The sequence below is a fragment of the Xiphias gladius genome, chromosome 17, assembly GCF_016859285.1.
Source record: "Xiphias gladius isolate SHS-SW01 ecotype Sanya breed wild chromosome 17, ASM1685928v1, whole genome shotgun sequence".
Taxonomy (NCBI): domain Eukaryota; kingdom Metazoa; phylum Chordata; class Actinopteri; order Istiophoriformes; family Xiphiidae; genus Xiphias; species Xiphias gladius.
In genome coordinates, this window is record NC_053416.1 from 8,949,570 (window position 1) to 8,973,007 (window position 23,438).

General features: G+C 41.8%; 7 protein-coding genes across 7 annotated transcripts; 1 reads left to right on the plus strand and 6 right to left on the minus strand.

The window, feature by feature from the left end:
* Positions 1-2,157: 2,157 nt before the first annotated feature.
* LOC120802589 (claudin-4-like) lies at positions 2,158-3,129 on the minus strand. Its single transcript, XM_040150557.1, has one exon. The coding sequence runs from the start codon at positions 3,127-3,129 to the stop codon at positions 2,158-2,160; it is 972 nt and encodes a 323-aa protein (XP_040006491.1).
* Positions 3,130-5,823: 2,694 nt separating this feature from the next.
* Positions 5,824-6,456, minus strand: LOC120802256 (claudin-4-like). Its single transcript, XM_040149863.1, has one exon. The coding sequence runs from the start codon at positions 6,454-6,456 to the stop codon at positions 5,824-5,826; it is 633 nt and encodes a 210-aa protein (XP_040005797.1).
* A 6,100-nt stretch (positions 6,457-12,556) lies between these two features.
* On the minus strand, positions 12,557-13,935 carry LOC120802258 (claudin-4-like). The gene has a single exon (XM_040149865.1). It carries the CDS (start codon positions 13,125-13,127, stop codon positions 12,570-12,572), a length of 558 nt encoding a protein of 185 aa, XP_040005799.1. The 5' UTR covers positions 13,128-13,935; the 3' UTR covers positions 12,557-12,569.
* Positions 13,936-14,647: 712 nt separating this feature from the next.
* On the minus strand, positions 14,648-15,459 carry cldnd (claudin d). Its single transcript, XM_040149864.1, has one exon. It carries the CDS (start codon positions 15,413-15,415, stop codon positions 14,783-14,785), a length of 633 nt encoding a protein of 210 aa, XP_040005798.1. The 5' UTR covers positions 15,416-15,459; the 3' UTR covers positions 14,648-14,782.
* Positions 15,460-16,765: 1,306 nt separating this feature from the next.
* Positions 16,766-18,044, plus strand: cldn29 (claudin 29). The gene is made up of 2 exons (XM_040149810.1): positions 16,766-16,806; positions 16,956-18,044. Exon 2 carries the CDS (start codon positions 17,182-17,184, stop codon positions 17,812-17,814), a length of 633 nt encoding a protein of 210 aa, XP_040005744.1. The 5' UTR covers positions 16,766-16,806; positions 16,956-17,181; the 3' UTR covers positions 17,815-18,044.
* A 1,619-nt stretch (positions 18,045-19,663) lies between these two features.
* Positions 19,664-20,299, minus strand: LOC120802229 (claudin-4-like). The gene has a single exon (XM_040149809.1). It carries the CDS (start codon positions 20,297-20,299, stop codon positions 19,664-19,666), a length of 636 nt encoding a protein of 211 aa, XP_040005743.1.
* Positions 20,300-21,489: 1,190 nt separating this feature from the next.
* On the minus strand, positions 21,490-23,219 carry LOC120802228 (claudin-4-like). The gene has a single exon (XM_040149808.1). The coding sequence runs from the start codon at positions 22,436-22,438 to the stop codon at positions 21,791-21,793; it is 648 nt and encodes a 215-aa protein (XP_040005742.1). The 5' UTR covers positions 22,439-23,219; the 3' UTR covers positions 21,490-21,790.
* Between the last annotated feature and the right edge of the window lie 219 nt (positions 23,220-23,438).

Genomic DNA, 23,438 nt, shown 5'->3' on the forward strand with positions numbered 1-23,438 from the left:
ATCGTCAGTCAATTGTCCAATTACCGTTGAGCCTCTTAAAATGGAGGGACTATGTATGAAAATTGCTGTCAGTTTGTGCGATATTTTTGTTAAACCCCTTGAATTACAGCTGAAAGTCTACACTTTAATCACGTCTTGATGGCTTCGTTTCAAATCCATTGTTATGCTGTAGGGAAGCAAAATTACAAAACTTGTGTCACTGTCCAAATACTTATGTGCCCGACTGAAAGATCCGACTGAAAGATCTGCCATCTTGTGATTTGACCACAAGATGGCATTGTTTCACCAGACCCGCGAGATGAGCCTCCGCATCCTTCTTATTAAGTAGTGTGTGGCCTTACCTGTGTGTCAGTCATGCTGTGCGGCCAAACGTTGTTCAGACCCACAGAACTTTATTTTGAATCTACATAGTAACAATATCAAAGACATCAGGCAGAATTTCAGGAAAAACAATAACAGAAGACATCAGCAGTCTCATTAGAATGGTACAGCCATCAAAACATGGAGTTTTGCGTTTGATGATTTAACTCCATACACGATATATATACACGGTACTTTCAGAGGTGGTTGAGTAAGATTATTCTAACACCCTCGAAGCTGCTTGAGGGAAAACAAAAAGGGGAAATGAACACTAACTGAATGTTGAGAGCTTAGAGTAGACCTTATGGTCAATCTTGATGATGTTAGGGATCATTTCTTTAAAGACCGTTCCAGCTGAGGCATCATCCATCCAGTGATACTGCCCGCTATGTTTTACTGAACACAAATTTCACCAGCCTCAGTGGTGTAGTCAGTGAAGGTCATGAGACAAACCTGAATGTTTTTGCTGTTGTTTGTTTTTATGTTTGTTTGTTTTCTAAAAGTTGACATTTTCGGTTTGAGTCTTCATTGTTTTTATTTTTGCACTTGTTTCTATTTTGTACCTACTCATTTTTGTAGTTTCTTTCCTTATAATTTTGTAATTATGTACTTACAGTATTTAGTAAATAAAATTTTACCGGTTTAGTCATATATCCATCCATAACGCAAAGTAAAACTTGTGTATTTTACATTTTTGACAACTGGCAGCATTAAATTAGGACTAGATAATGATGCTACCCCACATTTGAAGTAGCAAAACCAAAACAACAGATGTTCAACAACATGTTTCATTGAAACTAATTTTGAATCCTCCACAAACACATTGCTCCCTCCCTCCTTGCAGACTGCACACATCCACTGTCACCACATTCTCTGTCAAACCAGTTTGTCCTGTGGATTTTAATAGCCCGGAAGAGGACTGAAAGTCCCGGGGGATTCTAAAAGGCTCTTTTCTTTCTGCATGTTTAACACATTTAGTGAAAAAAGGCTATGAACTGCCTGATCACATTGCAGTCATTTATTGAAAAGTAAATGTACAAATATCTCTCAGTAAGTATCTGTCCAAATAAAATAAATCATAAAATCACAATTCACAGTTTATTTGCTAAAAGTGGAGGTTCTCAAGGAAATATTGCTCATCAAATGAGCACATTCATTAAAAACTATAATGCTATCTCTTTAAACTAATGATGGAAAGTTGGCTTAAATATGTTGCTACTTCATAACTCACGTTGCACTCAGGTTGCAGTATGTCCAACAGAAAACAAACCAGCTAAAAAAGTCTTAGGTAAAATTCTGGAAGCAGACAGTTTCATCCTCCTTAAGTGCATTTAAACAGTGAGAAAAAAAAACAGTTGATACCAGTGTAACGCCCCACATTAACATTTCAAACATGTCAACGTGAATGCCCACAAAGCTTAGTTCAGGAAGTTCATTTTTGAAAAAGAAGAAAAAACATTAGCATACTTTTCTTACACCTGGATTTAGTTTGTCGCTGTGTTTGGTTTTAAGTTCAGTTTTAGTGCACATAACATCTTAAAGCTGTACATTTTCCCTACATGTTAATGAATGTAGTCCAGCCCTTCTCCCTTTTGTCCTTTAATCAAAACATCATGATGGAGCATGAAGATGATTTTACCTCATCAACTACTTTTCATCTGTAAGCAATCACAAAATAAGTAAACAACTCCTTCTAAATAACTCTTAGTACACAGAACTCCTCTACTGTGTGAGTAAATATAAGCACGTGTGTATGTGTGTTGCGTTTGTGTGTATGGTTGTGATTGTGTGCCCGTATTATAGGTATGTTCTCGCTGGATTTGAAGATGCATCTTCATTTCCACTGTTCACCGGTAAATTCGCTTCCATTTCCGCTTGTCTCAGCTTAGACTTTGTAGACAACGCCTCACTGTTTTCAGAATTCGTCGACTCCTGTCTCTTCATCTGAGACTTTGTTGATGGTGCCCATGACCTTTCTGACTCCTGCGTGGAACCCTGCTCAGGCCTGTCCTCCCAGGGAGGCCTTGTGTACACCTGAGACTTTGTGGCCGCTCCCTCGTGGGACCGGGGGAACGCTGCTCTGACAGGCTGGGACTTTGCTGCCGTCATCCTGCTGCAATGAGAACCTGCCTGGCTGGACCCATTGGAGGAGCGGACCACCAGGTAGCGGACAGAGGGGCTGTTGTCTACGTCATGGGCTTTAAGGGGGCAAGTCGAGCTGATGAACAAACCCCCTCCCAGAATGAGCAGGATGGATGCTCCCCAGCCAATGTAGAGACAGGCTCCAATCTCTCGCCGCTGAGCATCTATGGAGGCGCTGTAGAACTTGCTCACCACTGCCCCAGCCGCCCAAGATGTTGGAATCAAACACAGCAGCCCTGTGGCAATCAACACGGCCCCTGCTGCTACAGCCACCTTGCCCTTAACCCCACCTCCTTCTTCATCCAAGAAGCGAGTGCACTTCCCTCCGACGAAGGCCAGAATGAGGCCTATGCCACCTGTAGTGATAGCGAGGACAGTAAGAGCCCTGGCGGCCTGCAGGTCAGCGCTGAGAGCGAGGAGGGACTCGTACGGCTTACACTGGATCTGCCCGGTGCTCTGGACCACACAGGTCATCCAGATGCCCTCCCAGATGGTCTGGGAGGTGACAATGGTGCTGCCCACGAAGGCCGTGACCCTCCACATGGGCAGTATGCAGCTGATGATGACCCCTGCCCAACCCAGGAGGCACAGGGCGCTGGCCAACATCTGCATCCCCATCGAGGCCATGGTGTGGTGGAGTCAGGAAGATCTCTGAAGCTGTACGAGAAATCCTCACAGACCTTTGAAGCGCTCTGACGTTTTTAGTCTTTTCTGTTGAGCTCCTTCTCCTTTCACTCCTGGTCTCTCTGGTCACTCTTCTCTTCTCTTGTATCTTTCTGTGTGGTTTTCTTTGTCAGTCTTTCTCAACCTGTGATATTACAGTTTTCATAGCCCTCCATTTTTGTGCATTTTTTTCAATTTTTTTTTCTTGCCACAGTTGCAGTGTAAAGTATCTATCTCAGGAACACAGAGCCCTGTCTGACTCTTTCAGTTATCTGTTCAGCCTCCAATGGCTTTTGCTTGGTTCCAGGTGTGTCTCAGTTCAGCCTCAGTTGATTTGTTTACAGCCTGCTTTTCCTATGACTCGGTCCCTCCCCCTTCATATCCCAATCTGCTGTCCTCTCCTTCCCCCTCTCTCTCAGTCCCTTCTCTCTTTATTTCCCTACCTGAGAGTGTTGTTTCTTTTCTGTCACTTGAGCGGCTGCCTGTGTGCTACTGGTCAGGTGTAGATGCACCACACCTAGTCTAAAGGGAAAAGAAAGGGGAGGAGGTTGACAAAAAAAAAACAGAGGGGAAGAGAGAGAGAGAGAGAGGTAGCTGTGAAACCGTGACATCATCTATTCCCTCTGTCATTATTTTTGTGTGGTGAGATTATTTTGGAAACAATAAGCATCGGATAAAGCAGGAAGAATGAGAGGCCTCTGAGCATTAAACATGTTTACAAGATGCACTCTCATGAGGGGCTGCTTTGTTTACACCATCTCTCTGCAGAAATGCTGAATTGGATTGAAAATGAAAAAGGGGAATCTAATGTGTGTGCGTGTGCGTGTGTGCGCGTGCCTGTGCGCGTGCGTGTGTGTGTGTGTAGGTGTGTGTGCGCAATACACTTGAGCATATGAATAAGGTGTTTGTGTAACAAAAGGCGAGCAATGTGGAACACAATCTCCTGGGAGTAAACCAGTTTCATTCTACAGTGCAGAAAAACCTGTTTCAGACATGTTACACCCCCCCCAGACACACACACACACACCCACACACACCCACACACACACACACACACACGCACACACACACACACGCACAAAGGAAAAACCAAACCTTTTAATCAGGCTCAAAATAATCTTTAATCTCGCTGTCCTTGTAAAGCTCAGAGGGATACTTTTTGTGTCCATTTCTTTCTTTTACACATTATGACGAACAAAGATTTTTGGCATAACTGTAAACTGTTTGTTTAAAGGACACAAGAAATTTTTCATTATCGTCATAGGAAACAAAACTCACAAACACGTAGAGTCAAGTAAGTGTGGCAGTGTTATATTTGTTTTATTTTTTTAAATTAAGTCCCCCCTGTTTGACTTTGGAACAACCTGCCAGAGCAGATCAGACTTGCGGAGTCCGTTCCCTGATTTATTTCCCTGCTTAAGACACATTTTTATAAAAAAAGATTTTATTGTGGGATGTTTATTTTAATTTTAATTTTACTTTTGTTCTGTTGGTTTGTTTTATATTGACTGTTGTGAAGCACTTTGTGATCTGTATTGAAAAGTGCTATACAAACAAATTAAATAAATTATAAAGTCTTATTATGCACAAAACTAGGCTATAATGTGCTTATAAAGAGATATAAGTACATAATTATTTGTCAACAATTATAATTTCTGCTATGAAGACATATTTTATATTATTACAAGAGAATTTTATTTTATTGTCATTCATTATCTGTTTATACACCAGTCTTCACAAATGGTTTTCCACATGGGGAGTTATCTTATAATTGTAAATAAATACATTGATAAACACTTCAGAGTGTTTTTTTCAGATTGACAGTTATCTGAAAGATAACCTTAATATTGTTTCTTCGGCGGGAAGACCATATTGTCACACAGCCTGTTTGTAAGGATTCATCCAAGTGCACTTGAAAAACCAGATTTTTGGCATTTGTCATCACTGTAACTGTTCCTCCCTTTGAAAAAAATAAAAACTGCAGCAACGAGATGGGAAAAAAAAAACTCAAGAGAAACGTTATCTCACATGCTCACAAATACGTGTCTTAGAGATGACCTACATTTTAATGCCATACAATAATACATAGAATAATACCAAACACATAAAATCTGAAAAAAAAAATGTAATGTATAAAATGTATTCAGACAGATAATGTGAATCAGTCACTTAATCATTAATATCCAGTCAGTTTGATGGAGAAAGAGCAGCCAAAATATCAGGCTTAGACACATAACAGTATGAGCACTGGCACATTTCACATAAATATACAATGGGTTTCACATATAGCAGCTTTTAAGACACACATTCTGCACCTCACACATGTCATAGAGAACATGAAATGTGAGTATGTGGGACCAATAAAAGACATAAACCAGCCTACATAAACAAAAGGTATCAGGAAATCTGTATGAAAGTGTCCAAAACTATTGTGTAAAATACAAAAACACTGCATTTTACAGCTTGTATGACTCTTATGGATGATTTAAAAACTAAAACGCATGTTTAAGCTACATACTGCAAAAGTTCCTATCTGTTTTAACAACAGTACAGATATTATTCAAAATGGTGGAACCTGACTCATCTTTATGGGACAAAGAGAAGGTGAAACTTTGATAAATTCTTTGTCTTATTTCTTTCCAACAGACTGCTGACCGTCTAAACGTAGGCCTTGCTGCTCTCCACAGAGCGAGCCTTGGCGTACTTCACATCATAGTCATTCTCATCTCTGGGGGGACAGGAGCTGCAGAGGAGGCCCCCACCCAGGAACAGCAGCCCTGCGGAGCCCCAGCCAATGTAGAGTGAGGCCCCCAGCTCCCTCCTCTGAGCGTTGGTCAAGAGGGGGTTGTAGAAATCACGAATGATGGTGTTGGCGGTCCAGCAGACGGGGATGAGCACCAAGAGGCCTGCGATGATGAAGACGATCCCAGCGGTGATGGCCACTTTGCACTTTTGCCTTTCGTCATCCACAAAGTTGGTGCACTTTCCCCCTACCACAGCAAGAAGGGTCCCAAAGACCCCGGCAATGATGGCGATGATGACGAGCGCTCTGGCGGCCTGCAGGTCTTGAGGTAAGGCCAGGAGAGAGTCATAGACTTTGCACTGCATCTGGCCTGTACTCTGTGTCACGCAGTTCATCCACAAACCTTCCCAGATCACCTGAGAAGTGACAATGTTGGCACCAATGAAGGCTGTAACTTTCCAGGTGGGGAGAGCGCAGATGATGATGCTCCCCAGAAAACCAATGATGGCCAGGGCCATACCGAGAATCTGTCTTCCACCAGACACCATGCTGAAGCTCTGTCAATCTCTTCAAAGAGGTAAGACTGCACGCTGCTGAGAGACAGAGTCATTTATGTGTGAGAGAGACAAAGGAGCGGCTAGTGGTTTTTATTGCCCGCTCAGAGGAGAAGCCGACAGTGGCTCACTCACAGGTTTTGTTGTTAAGTCAGAGGAGGAGTTTTCTGGTCGTGGCCTCTCAGCTGAAACTGGTTTGTGAAGACATCTAACCTGACCAGATTGCTTCACAGCAGAGTTTCAGAGATGCACACAGAACCCCTTACAGAGACAGAGGGACAGGAGCAGAGCACACAGACAAACTGTTCTAATAAAAGCATGGTTTTCCTGTAAATTCAGAAAAGATTTTGAAATCATTCACAGTATTGAGACCAACAGTATTTGCGTGGAGGACACTAATTGTGTAAAGTGGGAGTCCGTCCAGTTGTGATTTATTATTCGTTCAACTGCGTGTCTAAAAATGAAGTTGAATCACTTCTTAAATACCTAAGTGAAGGTGTAAAGTGTAAAGAAGCTCCTCTTAGGCAAACAAAATTCTTACAGTATCACTGAAATATGTGAGAGTCATTCACAGTGAATGTAAGTGCACAGGTGCTTTTCTGTTTGGGGGGAAAAAAGAGTAGCTTTGAAAGACGGAACATGTGACTTCCAGAGTAATCACACTGCCAGTCGATACCAGTCGCACTCAGAGCGTAATGGCATGTAGGTGTTTGAATGCACACGCGATAACAGGGGAATCTCCCATCTCGTCTTTTTCCTATCAGGTGGGGGGTCAGCTACACAGCACCACCTGTGGACTTTGTCAGTATTCGCTGTGTTGCCGAACGACACAGCAGATATTTGCTGAGCAGGCATCTGCGTCCTGTTTACTATATTTTTCTTTTGATTAGATAAGTAGAATACAAAGAGTACCCACGCACAGGAGTCACAGCGCTGTTTAATTTTATTACAGACATTTTGACCAAGTGTAGGTCTTCCTCCGGCAAATATCTATGGGAGGGAAAATTAACAATAATATAAATAGACATATAATTCAAAGAAATTTTATATATTCCTTGTTTTTCACATATAGCCCAGCAAACATGCTAAACCTGCAGTTTGTATTTTGTCAACACATTTGTCACAACAATACCTCTGCAGGAAGAACACTAATGGATAATGTTCATTCACAGAAAGTCAGACTGGAAAATGTGGGCATGTTCTTCATCTTGATAAAGACAGCAGTGAATTGCCACCTGAAGAGAAAGCCTGTTGATTCTACTTGATAAAATGTGCTTCAAAAGGACAGTGGGACTCAAAAATTAACCCCTCAACACAGGGTTTTATTTCCATTTATTTTATTATTTATTATTGTCATTCTATTTATTTTTATTTCCTGATGTTTTGCCATAAAGTTATCAAAATCATCTTAGTTCACTCTGTCAGTAACAAATACAGTATGTTCATCTTGTTTCAGCTCTTCATTGAAGCTTCATGATGTTTATTATGTTCATACAACTGCACCATTCCCTCCAATAGAAATTTTATACATATTTCTTCCAAATTTACCCTGACATCTTTGGCATATTTGGAAACTTTTGGATCTCCACTAGAATTAAAAATAGAGTTTTGTGGGTTTGAACAAAGTTTGGCTGCACAGCGTTAGTTTGCAATGACTGGTCCACCAGCAGGCCGCTGCTTTTAAACCCAGATGTCAGGAGTAATGATAACAATATCAGACTTTATTGATCGGTCCCAAGGAGATATTGTGACAGTGGGGGTTGATTAACCTTTAAACAAAAACGATCGGTGACCGCACTTGACATCTAAATGATTCCTGTGTTCAGTGATTCTTAGAAAAATCATACATACAGTTCCATCCATACAGATTAGGCCCTGTTATAGTAATTTTCACTTGGCGCTGTCATGTCTCTGGTGGGAACGTCATGCACCAGGTTCGGCTTCCCTTCCAATGAATAAGCCCTTCCCCTTGTCTGGTGTCCCTGTTCTGTGTGACGGATTGCAGCCTAAAGTCCCCCGTTCAGATCCTGGTTGTGTCCCGAGTCTGATTACACAGCCCAACCCCACTCTGAGCTTTATTCAGGGGGTTATAGTCATGCACTTGGGCTATGTGCTGTACCGTCCTAGTTGGCGTATGATCAAACATCCTCGAGCTGTTTGATCTGGTGACATCTGACCTCAGAGTGTCCGTGTGGGATGAACTGTCGCTGAATTGACTGCTGAAGCTGTACGGCGTGTAGGGGTCGTAGGAAGGTTGGGATCTCTCCTTCTCGCCACAGACGAGGCCGATCAGAGCACCGCCGAGGAGGAGCAGCAGAGAGGAGGCCCAGCCTATGTAGATGGAGGAGCCCACCTAACTCTTCAAGGCAGCAGCAACAAAGGGGTCATTGTAGACTGGGATTTGTCATTCCTGCTGACCAGCTGACTGAAACCAGGCACAAGATGCCAGAGAGGACGCACAGAGCTCCACCCAGCAAACACGCCTGGAAAGGTAAAGGATGTTATGCTGATATGAGCTTCATCAGAAATCTGTCAGGAGCTTTATTTACATGTATTAAATGTATAGATACATTGCGGTGTCAAAGCAGCCCAGTCACACATGAATCACAAAACAACAAAAACAACATAGGGAAAGACAAAGAGGTAAATAATACATTTGGATGATGAAAACATAAATAAGTTATATCGTAACAAGAAACTCAACTAAAAAACTGAATCATACTCTCATACTTGTATATATATACAACAATAGCTCCTGGTCATAGTGCTCCTATGTGTACAATTATTGTGATTATACCATATTTAAAATTATTTCAGTGGCCTAAGATTTTGGTTGTAGAAAAATGAATGAAACTGTCACTGTAGAAGCAGTGGAAATCACTGTCAGTTTCTTTTTGATACTTGCACTAGGAGCCGCCAGATCCAGAAATTTTCAAATCCCACTCATATAAGTTTTAATGAGGCTTTCACACACACGCTAAGGGTTTTATACACACTTTAGCCATTTTTTTCAGAAGACGATTTCTTGTTTTGTTTTGTTTTCCTAGCAATTGTTCAGTGCCAGTGACTACAAGATGTGACATGAAACACTGCAACACATATAAAATTTTAAACCTTTGAAACCTTCCTTGTGCTGACCTTTGAGAGTGCAGTCAACAACAGCCAGCTGCATTTTACCACCAAAATTAGAGAAAGTATGTGTCTTTGAACTTCCACGACTCAATAACAATGCATCAGCATCATACACGGACCGGATTAATAAAGTCTTTGAGTCACACATGGACATACCTGGCTTGTTACAAAAATGTTATTTGACTGTATTTGAGTTGCGGTGGCATTTAGCTGAAACACAGAGCACCTTGACCCCAAGCAGACTGGACTTCATATGGCACCATTAGAAGTTTCGGTGGTAATGGAATGTCGTTTAATCTTAATTTACTTAGTTTTGCAGTAAAATTGTACTATTTTAAAATTGTAATTGGATGACTTATGTGAGCATTGCTTAGTCTTGTTTTAGGTTTTCTATGTTGGGGTGCCCTATACAAAGGTTGGATTACCAACCCGGCATGTGGGCAACTGCCCTGGGGACCCAGACTATAAAACGCCCTGGGTTCACTGTGTGGCAATTAGTTGGTGGTAATGTGATGAATTATAAACTTGCATGGGAATAAGCGACATTAAAGAACGATCTAAACTGAAATGGTAACGGCCGTAAGGTGGCTGCTGCATTTTTTCTAAATCTTGAGATCTTGTGGAATGGCGATGTGTGGTAATCTAATTTTAAGTTAAATGTGTAAATTAATAAGGATAATCTATGGTGCAAATTACTAAATAAATTTGTGTTTATTCATATTACCACAGAAAAACAAGAGTGTGCCCCTATTAATTTAATATGGGCCTGTCCCTCCTTTTGAGGACAGTAAAATTCTAAGAACTCAAAGCCTAAACAAATTCCTTCCTGCAAACTACAGCTTTACAGCATTTCCTTGCACAGCACAAAACACCTGGTTCACACAATATGAGTACAACTGCAGCACTTTCTTTTTGGAGGAAGACCTGGAATGAGGCTCAACAGGGTCAGGTGGAGCTCCACTACAGTTGGCTACGCCTCCTCCGAGGAAGGATGACAATGAAACCCAGGAGGTCGGCGAGGATGGAGAGCAATGTGAGGGCACGCGCAGCCTGGATGTCAGGGGTCATGGTGATGGACGTTGTGTGTCTCTTACACTGCATCTGACCTGTTGCCTGGAGGATACATCGCAACCACAGACCATCCCACACCTAAGACAGAGACAGGGGGAATCTTCACCGAAAGTTTAAAAGCTGGACAAGATGCAAATTAAGTTTTGATCTGGGTGAGAAGCAGCTTATATGCTCTGTGTTGGTGCAGAAATGCAAATTCAATTAAAAATCTTTGGCATGTTATTTTTTGGTGTTGTATTTTGTATGTCAAAGTAAGGGAACCGTCCATTTCAATGAAATCCAGCATTAATGTGTAACTAAGATACATTTACATCAATTTCACGTTATATCCTCACACTTTCACACTGCCTCTCCATCCTTTGCTGATTCCCGCCCCTTCATTTTCATGCAATTTCGGACAAGCTGCAAGTGTTTTTGTTGTTAAATGGATACAACGTGGTAGAGCTGCTGGCCAACACGATGGCCCGATGATCAAATTTAACATGTAGTAAGTGAAATGAATTTCTCTGTGATGTACTGCATATCAACTTACCGATCGTGCAGTCACAATATTTGCTCCCACGCCACACTGGAAGCCCACATGTCACACACACTGCTAAAACACCCATCAGACACAGTGCCAAGCCCCCGATCTGCCTGCCCTGCACTCCCATTTTAAAATACATAGTTACGCAGCAGTCTAAAGCCAGGGCTATTACTAACAAGAAAATTCAACAAAAAAATCTACTGTGAAGTTAAAATTTTTTGAAATTCTTGGCAGGTTTTCAGAAAAAAAAAATACAATTGCATTTTTCTTGTCTAGGTTCTGTTGAAATTGAGAGTAAGCTGCTCTTGTCAGCAGTTCTGTTTTTCTGTGAAGTGGTCAGATGACACAAAGATCAACAGAGATATGCAAACATGCACCAGAGGGAGGCAGCTTGTGAGCTGCGTGTAAATATACAGAGTACTCAAATACCTGTGAGCTAGACCAAAATCAAGTTTCTCAGGTTTTTATACAAATTGAAATGGTTAATGGTTCTCAAAAGTAACAAAATGTTCTCTCTCTCTCTGTATGCTAAAAATTTGCAGGATTTTTTTTTTTTTTTAATTAACAGTGAAAGACACAAAAAAATGCAGGACGTCTGTTCAAAAATAAAAATATACAACATAAATTTATTGGCTCGGTAAGACGCAAAGATACAAACATGAATAGTTATCCACTTGGCATTGAGAAACATACCCAACAACTGGACAACATAGCAAACATTGAGTTCAGTTAGTCTAAGAAAAAACAGTGAACGGAGACCTTACAGTTGTTCCCAGGACAATTCAACTTCTTTCACAACTCTCATTTAAAGAAGAATAACAACTTTTTCTTGTTTCTTACTCTCTTTCAATTGCATGAAAGCTGTCACTGCACTGGCAGTTTTTTCATTTTTTTTTTTAAAGGAATACTGTATAAGATTATTATCAAACATGATAATAAAGGTTTTTTTTACAGGTCTTAAAAAGTGATTGTTCTTGCAGCATACATAACTTTTGCTATACATACTAAAACACCTCATATACTGTCATATTCTGTGTTCTTTTCTTTTTAAGGTAACATCCTGCAGTATCACATTATACAACTATTAGCTCAACCAGACTTCATTTTGTCATTCTTCACTTTACAAAGAACCATGAACACTGCCTACCCCTACACTTTTAACTTGCCACACACTTTAATATTTTACACAGATTTGAAACAGATTTGTTGTAACATGTCAGTACAGTGCAATTAAGGGTGGATCAAAATGTTGAAAAAAGAGCTTTAATCAAATAAACAGAGTCCATCACAGTGAACACATCACTACGCGTTTTCAACTACAGTATGTATTTGATGGATGGCATAATGTACTCTTTTCTTCTCTCTCTTCTTCTCTGCCTCAGCACCTGTAGGTGCTGCACAACATCCCTCCTCCAATGACGAGCAGCGCTCCGGACACCCAGCCCACATATATGGAAGCCCCGAGCTCTCCCCTCCTCTCACTGGTGGCAAGTGGGTTGTAGAAACCTGTGATGATGCTGTGAGCTGACCAGCTGACAGGAATTATACACAGGAGCCCTGCTATTATGAACACCACACCTCCAGCCAGGCCAATGTTGGCTTTTGTCAGCCAGTCGTCATGAAAGAAGTTGGTGCAGCGGGCCCCGACCACAGTGAGCCCGATGGCCACCACGCTGACAGCGATGGAGACGCAGATCAGAGCCCTGGCGGCCTGCAGGTCCTGTGGTAAAGCCAGAATGGAGTCAAAGGCTTTACACTGCAAGTGTCCGGTGCTCTGGATCACACAGTTCATCCATAAACCTTCCCAGAAGACCTGAGAGGTGATGATGTTTGCGCCAACAAAGGCTGTCACCTTCCACATGGGCAGCCCGCAGATAAGGATGGTGCCAAGAAAGCCGAGGATTGCCAAACACAAACCAACAAGCTGAGTCCGCATGTTGCCGAGAATAAAATCCCAGGCATGTATTTAAAAATGACCAGACCAAAATCCACCTTCATTTGAGCTGAAGATCATTTTGATCACAAGCCTTCCGTTGCCCGTAAACACTGCTGGTTGCATTTTGCTGTTTTGTGCTGCAGGTATGAGAAGGAAGAGCAACAGGGAGGGGACTCTGCTAGTTTGCAGATCAAATTTCCTGCTTGTCCTGATTCCTGCTAACTATGAATGAGTAGGAGGAGAAAGCTGTTAATGAAAGCGACCAGGTTTGAAAAATTGCTTTGTGGCCTGAATCAAAAGCCTTTGGTCCCATATTTTAAATGGACTGAAGCACACATTTTAACCATTTCCAGAAATGTAAAGGCAAGTTTGCATATAACGATCTACTCTGTTTAAACCTGACATGACATATTACAAGATTTCCTGAACTTTAAGTTTCTTAAAAAAGGATCCTACCTGTAGAGTTTGGGAGCGAAAACACCTGAAACGCTAAAATGTGAGAAGTGTAGAGTATATCAACACCCAATTAATGCTCACCAGTGTGATTCAATTTAAAACCAAGCACAAATTATTTTACTGAAAAAGGAAATTAGATGAGTGGAAGATATTCCCAATTTCTGAAATGTTCCACAGAGGAATCAGATCTACTGCCTTACCCAAATATATCTGTATGGTAAATCTGAAGCCATGGCCAGCAGGGGGTTAGCTTAGCTTAAAGACTGGAAACAGAGGGAACTAGCTACCCTTGCTCTGAACAAAATCTACTTACCAGTGACTGCAAAACATACTAACAGGTCTTTTTTAATCCATGTGCCAAAAATGTTATTCCTTTAATGTCAAGTCAGTAACACTAACAGAACAAAAGACCTTGCACGGGGGGGGGGTGTCAAACCACATCAGGTTCAGAAGTGTAAATACCTGATCCAAAGCAGCTGTCAAATGGACTGTCATATGATCAGCCCTCAAGGAGCACTGTTGAAAATATAATCCAGGATAAAACTGCCTTTAAAAAACACAAGATTCAGTGAATTTAACCACCACCTGAGGCAGAATTTAACAGTTTAAGCTAATGCCAGAATGTACCATTTAGAATTTATTGTACTATGACTCATTTGCTTCAGTTTCAATGGTTGTAGGACTCCATTTGTTTTGTGTACCATGTAAACCAAAAGTAGTGATTTCAGAAACAGGGTCTTTTAGCATTCATGCTAGTTCAGTGAGAAACTTAGTATAGTTGAAATAGTAACACCTGCGCTTTTCCAGCTAAGTCGGAAAGACTTCCGATGACAGGTACGTTACTCTCTAAATGAGCTGCAGAGTAGTGTTACTGCTGGATGTTGAGATTTGGCCAATATGAAAGTCCATAACACATTTACATGAAATGTAAACTGGGTGAGGCACCTACACAAACTAGGTTGAATTCAGCCCATTAACAATTAAGACTTTGTCAAGACCAAACCACCATCTTAAACATTTGTCCTCAATACATCGCATCCCCACACAAAACAAGGAAACCTAGATCATATGAAGTTTCATTTATTAAAATTCATAAAACAGTGATAAAGTTAAGACCATAAAAGCATGACTTGGTAGTGTTCAGTCCAGTTTCCTGCAGTAAGACAAGTATGCAGACTCTTGAAGTACTTGCAGGCATTTTAAACGTAGGCTCCTCCACTAGTTGCTGAGCGTGGGGCAGAATATTTGACAGAGTATCTGCTATCCTTACGCTGCTGACACTGACAGCAGAGAAGTGAACCCCCAATTAACAGGAGTGCTGCTGATCCCCAGCCGATGAACAGCGACGCTCCCAGCTCCCTCCTCTGCGCGTCGCTCACAATGGGGTTGTAGAAGTTCCTGATGACTTCGTTAGCGGACCACGATACGGGGATCAGGCACAGGATACCACCGATGATGAAGAACACCCCCGCCACAATAGCTACCTTGCTCTTGGCCAGCTCGTCCTCAATGCAGTTGGTGCACTTTCCCCCTGCGATGGCGAGCATGATTCCCATGAAGACGACCAGGACGGAGATCACTATCAGGGCCCGGGCTGCCTGCAGATCTCGGGGCAGAGCCAGCATGGAGTCGTAGACCTTGCACTGCATCTGGCCAGTGCTCTGCTTCACACAGTTCATCCACAGACCCTCCCAGAAGATCTGCGCTGTCACAATGTTGTTCCCAATGAAAGCAGACACCTTCCACATGGGCAGGGCGCAGATGATGATGTCTCCCAAAAAGCCTATGGATGCTAGGAAGATGCCAAAAATCTGAAGACCTGCAGACGCCATGTTTGTTTCACGTTCTGTGCCAGCAATGAAATAAAGACATTGGTTTCGCACCTCCAGCTTTTATACCCAAATGGTAAGCGTGGTTTCTCCTGATTGGCTGTTTCGAAATTGTCCAAACTGAAAACACCTGTGGTCATTACGTAAGTCCCATACTTCTCCCAGACACTGGTAGAAGTTGAAATATGATGATTTTGTTGGAGGACCTTGGGGCAGATGGCTGCTGTCCACACATCAAATGTTTTGCTTCAAATAAAAAACATAATGTACCTCTTAGCAACATTCATGTTTTATATATATATTAATGTTTTATTTTATTATATTCTTTTTAAATCACCACATGCACCACACACTTTTGCTTCCACTTTTATGTCTACATGTGTTCTTTTAAATTTCTTATTATTTTTATTATATTATTTCTTAATATTTTCATTTTAATTTGTTAAATTTTGAAAGCAGAAAATGAACTGTAATTAAAACATGGGGGAATGTCTCAGGTAAGTTTCCACATACAACGTGACTTTTGTTTAAAGTCCAGGTGTCTAGGCCTTGGGAAGTGTATTTTCATATTTACTTTCACTACCTAAGTGCAGTGGCCTGCAACATGTAACGACACTTAAAATATTGTCCTATTTTATATTTTGAAGTGTCTGTGAAGAACATGAGATTTTATTGATGGCAGCCTGCTTACCACCTTATTTCACTTTCTTCTAACAGTGCAGCAATCAAGCTGGGTGACTCGACCTGTGCTCATGAGCCAGTGAGCCCAGCAGAGCTGCTTGGTTTTTTTTACTCTTGTTGTGGTGAGTTGGCACATGTGCCAAACATCCATATACAAATGAACAAAAAGTATGTATCAAAACAGAGACAGGAGTAAAAATGTGACAGATATTTGTAGAGCTACTCCAAAGATCTGAAGACCTGCTAAATATTAGATGATATTGGGTAAAATCTTTACAGGGATACTGTGGATTGTGTAGATGGCAGTATTTTTTTCTAAAATAAAATAGCACTTTAGGTTTTATAATGATTTTTTTTTCATGCTAGACTTATTGGAGATCATTGAAGCTGAAGGTCAGGAGCAGGACTGCAACTCAAACACTCAAACAGTTGGAGACATATGACTTCCTGTCATATGTTAAAGGACATATCCTGATCAAAGATAACTCCGACATTCCTAACAGTGGTGCTGTTAGGAATAATTGTAGCAATTATAGTAAAGATCAGCAACACTCCAATTTATAATCCTATTTGTGTGTTTATTTTCCTCCAAGACACAAATATGGGGATTTTTTTTTTTTTTTTTTAACAAAATCAACCTTTTTTACTTTTTCAGACTTGCTGAGCTGGATAAGTCTACCTTTGAATGGAAATCACTGCGACCATCTAAAAAGGTTTTTAATAACCCATTATTGTGTGGCATGTCTTGTTTGCAAACTTTGGAAGTTATTTTGTTGCAGTATATTTTCCCATTCCTTACAGTTACATTTGATGTTTAAATTTTCGCAACTTTTTGGATACATAAATCCTCTCTTTCTCACAGCTCCTCTGGGGCACCAGATGGCCTCTTTGTAGGACAGAAATACCTCTGAACTCCAAGGCAGCATGATGGATGTTTAAATCTGAGCAATGAAGCCAAAGCCCACCCAGAGGAGGAGGCTGCTCATCTGTGGGTCATATATACTTCCCCACAGAGGGAGACCTTTTATTAGCAGCTGAGTGAAGAGCTGAGGCACAGTGATAAAAAACAGAAACACCAGCAAACAGCAATGGCATCTTTAGGGCTGCAGATTCTGGGCGTCGGGCTGGCGGTGCTTGGATGGATAGGAAACATACTGATCTGTATGCTGCCCCTGTGGAAGGTATCTGCTTTCATTGGGAACAACATCGTGGTGGCTCAGACTATCTGGGAAGGACTGTGGATGACCTGTGTGGTGCAGAGCACGGGCCAGATGCAGTGCAAGGTCTACAACTCCCTGCTGGCCCTGCCTCCAGACCTCCAGGCAGCCCGGGCCATGGTGGTCATTGCCATCCTGTTCTCTTTGTTTGGCCTGCTGCTCTCTGTGGTTGGAGGGAAATGCACCACCTGCATTGGGGACAAAGCTGCAAAAGCCAGAGTGGCCATCTCCGCAGGTGTTTTCTTCATCCTGAGCGGGGCTCTGTGTCTTGTGACTGTGTCTCTGCCTGCTAATACTATCATAAAGGACTTCTACAACCCCCAGGTTCCTGATTCCCAGAGGAGAGAGCTGGGTGCATGTTTGTATGTGGGCTGGGGAGCATCAGGACTGCTGCTGATCGGTGGTGCTCTTCTCTGCTGTCAGTGCCCGTCGGGAAGAGACCGCTATAATGGAGCGAAGTACTCTCCGCCTAAATCCACAACACCTGGGAAGGAATTTGTCTGACCTGGTAGCTATTTTTGAAAAGTGCCTGACTCATCATGCAGTACAAACCTGTTGCTGTCAAAGTGTGATTTGCATTGTGACTAACTCCTTTTAACTAACACACTGCTGCCTTTTGTTTCTAAAAGATACAAGAAACTCTGAGTTATGTGCCATGTTAGATTAATGCATCACTGAGTTGGACTGGAGTTTAGGTCATTTATTTTTACTCAGTCATTGTTTTGTGATATAATTTCAATACTTATTCAGACTCTCCTGGTGTTTTTATTGTCTTTTTTGCAACATAAGCCCTTCAAAAAGACTCATGTATTTGCCATTTATTTTTCATTCTGTTCTTTTCATTCACGCAATAAACAGTATTTTTTTTGTCAGCAATGTTTTTAAATATGCCTGATTTAGTGAAATATAACAAAGTGCATTTAGTTAAGTAATTTCCTGGAAATATTGGACTTTTAACTTATTTCTCACTTGACAGCAATAGTTACTAGTAACTTTAAGTTTAAGATTATTACACAAAACATTTGATCATCTTAAATAAAATTCACTTGACTGTATAAAATAGTTCAATTTAGCTCCACCTCGACCAGCTAAAACATTTAAATGTTGCTTGCAATTAGAACTGGCCAAAATGTAAAACAGACACAGTGGTGGAAAAATTACAGGGGCGTATTGTTTTTCTCGCCAGACCGGTTTCAATTGAAAATGTCTGTAAACAAAAAGAAACCCATTAAAGAGGTTTAGGATAAATCAACCTGACAAGACTTGGCAGATGTGCTCTTACTGGACAAAGTGTAAATATCCATTCTTTGCTGATATAAAACAGTTCCTTAGCAACATGAATCCTAACATATACCACACACTGTTGTCTCTGGCAGTGACATCCATTTTACTCAAGACAGAAACTGTAAATTACTGTCTTTATACAAGGGCAGTCGATTACAACATGGCAAAGATCTCAGCCAGATACATTCAATTCCCAGGAGTGTACTCCCCTGAATTCCTGAATGACTCATCATGAGTGGTCAGCACAGTTTCAATTTTATGCAGGTGCAGAGTGAACGTGAGAAAGAAAGACGTCACAAGGGTATTAGCAAAGACACTTTATTTCTCACATTTCAAAGACAATTGAAAGTCTAGCAGTGATCATTATATCATTAAAGAGTTGAATTAAAAAAAAAAAATCAAATGATTTCAAGTGTACATTGTCCACTACCACAAACAGCTTTTTAAAGGTCTTCATTAATCCAAATTGTTTGGTTTTCACAGCTTCTCTGGACAGCAACCCATGCAATAACTCATATAATTTAGTTGTTTGATAAAGAAAATGCACACATTAAAGATGTATTGCATCAGTTCTTCAGTCTCAGTCACTATTAAAATCATTCCTAATAGTAGGCATTTTATCCAAAATGAAAATGTTGGCTCTGAGAAATGTCACGGGTTTTTAGCCATTGGAATTACAATAGGGGAAACATGTATTTGTGAAAAAGAAAATCTAAGAAAAATACGCCATGTAAAAACCACCATTCAAGCCACCACACAACCTGTCAATCATCACGGCTTTTTGTTGTTAGTACATTCAAATTAAGATGAACTTATTTAATGCTTAATGTGCTGAGTTGTAAAAAAAAGCATTCAAAGTCTGAAACTGAGGGGAGGAATTGTTCCTAATCTGCCAAACACACAGTGAAATGTAATTTAGTTTTCTTTTTTCTCACCTTCTTCTGCTTTAGCAATAACATTTTTCAGCACATTATGTAGCTGATTTTTTTGTTGCATCATTTGTTAGAAAATTAAACTAAATTAAATGAAAATCTCGAGACACTGTATGCCGCTGCTGCAGTTGAAACACTCACACATAGTCCACGTTTGAAGATATGGTTCTTGCAGGGGCGAACTTGGCAGGTATATACGGTCTCTCGTCTTTTTGGGGGCAGTTGTTGCAGAGCAGGCCTCCCCCCAGCAGCAGCAGCCCAGCAGAGCCCCAGCCGATATAAAGCGCAGCCCCAAGCTCCCTCCTCTGAGCTGCGATCACCAGGGGGTTATAAAAGTCCCTGATCACTGCATGAGCTGACCACGACACCGGGATCATGATCAGCAAGGCGGCTATTATGAAGATCACGCCGGACACAATGCAGGCTTTGGCTTTGGCCACCTCATCCTCCATGCAGTTCGTGCACTTTCCTCCGACCATGGCCATGAGGACGCCGAACACCCCGACGATCACAGAGATGATGACCATGGCCCTGGCAGCCTGCAGGTCTTGCGGCAGGGCCAACATGGAGTCGTACACCTTACACTGCATCTGGCCTGTGCTCTGGACCACACAGTTCATCCACAAGCCTTCCCAGATCACCTGGGCGGTGACGATGTTTGCCCCAACGAAAGCAGTGACTCTCCACATGGGCAGAGCACAGGTGATGATGGCGCCCAGCCAGCCGACAAAGGCCAGCAGTACACCCATCATCTGGAGGCCTTGAGAAGCCATGGTTATGCCACTGCAACCAGGAAACTAGAGGAAAAGGTCCACGTCTTGAAGATTAATAGATTCTGACTGCCTTAAAACACTGTAGGATTTATGGGTTGTGGGGTCTCGAATACTCCACTCTCGCAACTGCGTGAGGAAGTGTTTGCTATGCACTGATGCTCTGAGGTCTCACTGTAAGAAGATAACTGCCTCCCGTTGTGGTTCAAACTTTCAGGGTGGAGCTCCTGGGCTCCTAGACAAAAGGTGAAGGCTGAGACCTGATATCCACAACCCTTGTTTTCTTCCTTTTCATTGTTCCCACACATACAAGCTTTGTTACCTTAAGCAAGGCTTCAAGACTGGGAACAATCTAGATCCCACCTGTGCTCACACACATACAAACACTCACACACACCCCCTCACACAGGTTAATCCTCGAGCAAACAAAAACTCTACACTTCAGAGTTTGGGTCAGTGCATTCAGCTCAAACTGATTAGGAAGTGGATTTTTCTCTAAGAAAAATGCCAACTTGAAAAAGTTAATTAATCCTATCTTCATTTAAACAACTGTGAATGAACCCGTGTATAGCTTTTTCATTTGCTTTACAGTTAAAATCACCTCGACCATCTCAGACATATTTTATTTTATTAACTCTAGGTTTGTGTGCTCTTTTAAGGGACCTTAACTGTATCATACAGACCGCAAATTGAGTCAAGGTATATTCTTAGAAGGAAATTTTGTTCACTTTACAAGATTAAATCAAGAACAAACTGACAACAGCTGCGTAACTTTTGTAGAGTAAAAACTTCATAGTAAAAGACCACAGTAAACGGACGAACAATTATGTTTGCCTGTGGCTAACAGTCTGAACAAAGAGCAGCCATTATGCCTCTTTTTTTCCTGCAACACCTAAACCTGATTTACAAGAAAGTCAGACAACAGAGGCTTCTCAAATGGAATGAGGGTGAGGATCCTTGTGTTAATGCCAGTCGTGATTGGACATTTATGGATCATTTCATGTGCAAAAAGTAGAAATAATGTTAAAAATAGTAAATAAAGAAACATTTAATGTTCAAGACTCCCAATACAACATTGATTTGTCCAACTTTAAGAACACTGAATAAATTATGTTAAACACAGCTGCTGTGTGAAAATAAAAAGCAAGCACAGGTGATCTTAGTTTTGTAAACAAATATTTATTTACAGTATAACTGGCACATCATGAAGCTCATACACATGGTTCATAAAAACAACTCACAGATTTTCAAAATAAGACTGAGGTTACAGAATATTTACACATACAAGTATCTGTGTTAGCATATAAAATTACATTTCCTCTTTGGGTGTGGTTCCTCTCTTGCCATTCATTTCCTTCCAACACTCTCATGAGGAGTAACTTTTTGATCAAGTAACATGCTGAATAATATCAACACTCACAAACCAGTAGCACCGGTTCATTTGTCCCAGTAAACAGTTCTTTGTGGAGCCATATACTGATTTCTAGATCTGTTTCAGACATAGTCTTTCCCAGATGCTGGTGCTGAGGCCTCAGATCTGGCAGCCGTGTACCTTGCAGTGTAGGACCCTTCATCCTTATTGGGGCAGTTGAAGCAGAGCATCCCCCCTCCGATCAGCATCAAAGCAGCTGCCCCCCACCCGATGTAGAGCGCAGCCCCCAGTTCTCTCTTCTGGGCGCTAACCATCAGCGGGTTGTAGAAGTTTCGGATGATGGTGTGGGCTGTCCAGCAGACAGGGACAAGGCAGAGGATCCCAGATGCAATGAACATAACTCCAGATGCAATGCCCACCTTGGCCTTGGATGAAGAATCCTCCACACAGTTGGTGCATTGCCCCCCGGCTACAGAGAGCAGGATAGCCAAGATGCCCACCACGATGGAGATGACGGTCAGGGCCCTGGCAGCCTGTAGGTCAGAGCTGAGGGCCAGCATGGAGTCATAGACCTTACACTGCATCTGGCCTGTGCTCTGGACCACGCAGCTCATCCAAATACCTTCCCAGGAGGTCTGCGAGGTGACAATGTTGCTGCCAATAAAAGCAGTGACCTTCCACATGGGAATGGCACACACAATGATGGCACCAATCCAGCCCAGGATCCCCAGAGCCGTGCCCAGGATTTGAAACCCAGCAGACACCATCATGGACAGTGGATTTTTTCTTTCTGAGTTGCTTCAACTGAAACTTCTTCCTCTTTTGACGTAAGCCTGTGGGTTTTTTTTGGTCTCTTTCTTTAATGGAGGCAAGTCCTCTGTTAGTCAGGTGAGTTCTGTTGAATGGAGGAGGATTCAGAGGAGAGCAGGTACATATGGTGGAGGAGGAGGGGCCATAGAGGAAAACAGCTCACCGTCATCAGTCCCGGTTCTTCAGGTCCACCCCCAAACTCCACAAACCCTTAATCTGTTTACCATCCCCCAACCACTCAGTTTTATTGAGTTTAACAAAAGAAGACGTGAGACTCCTTTGCATGTAGTGCTACATGCACAACAAAACACTCAATTTCAACACAATTTAAGCACCTTGTTAGAGAAAGCTTGATGGTAACAAAACTTTTTTTTTTTTCATCTTCCTTCCTTATTTCCCCTCCCTCATCTCCAGTTTCACCTTAAGCAGTTGGAGGGTGAAGTCATGTCCTGAGTAAGAGGTGACTCAGTCTGTTTTAAATGACAATACCTGCGACAAAAACTTCAGACTGGCCAAATATGGTCTTCTGCTCAGTGATAGTGCTGTATTACACCTTCAAAAACTATGAAAGAAATGCTGCTGGAGTCAAAATAGATGTCAAGGCGGTCCTAGCTCCACCCGGCTTCCTAGAAGCTTTGACAAATACATTTTTAGGGCAATGTGGCTGCTAATCAGTTTTACTGCATGACAGGTGGTGGGGGTGGATGGTGCACTTACAAAGCACAGGACTTTCTAGGTTCCCAGGTCGTACGTGTGGTCAGGTTTAGGCAACAGAAGCACTTTGGCTAGAGTTTGGGAAAGATCAATGCTTTCATTAAATGTCAATCAAGTACACATGTTGCATCCTGTGCTCCAATTTCCCTTTAACTTTTTCAGTAATTTACCCGGATCTTTCCCTCGAAAAAGGGTTTAGTTGCTATGAGCAGACACATTAATCCAAGAGCGGATATTGTGCAAGAA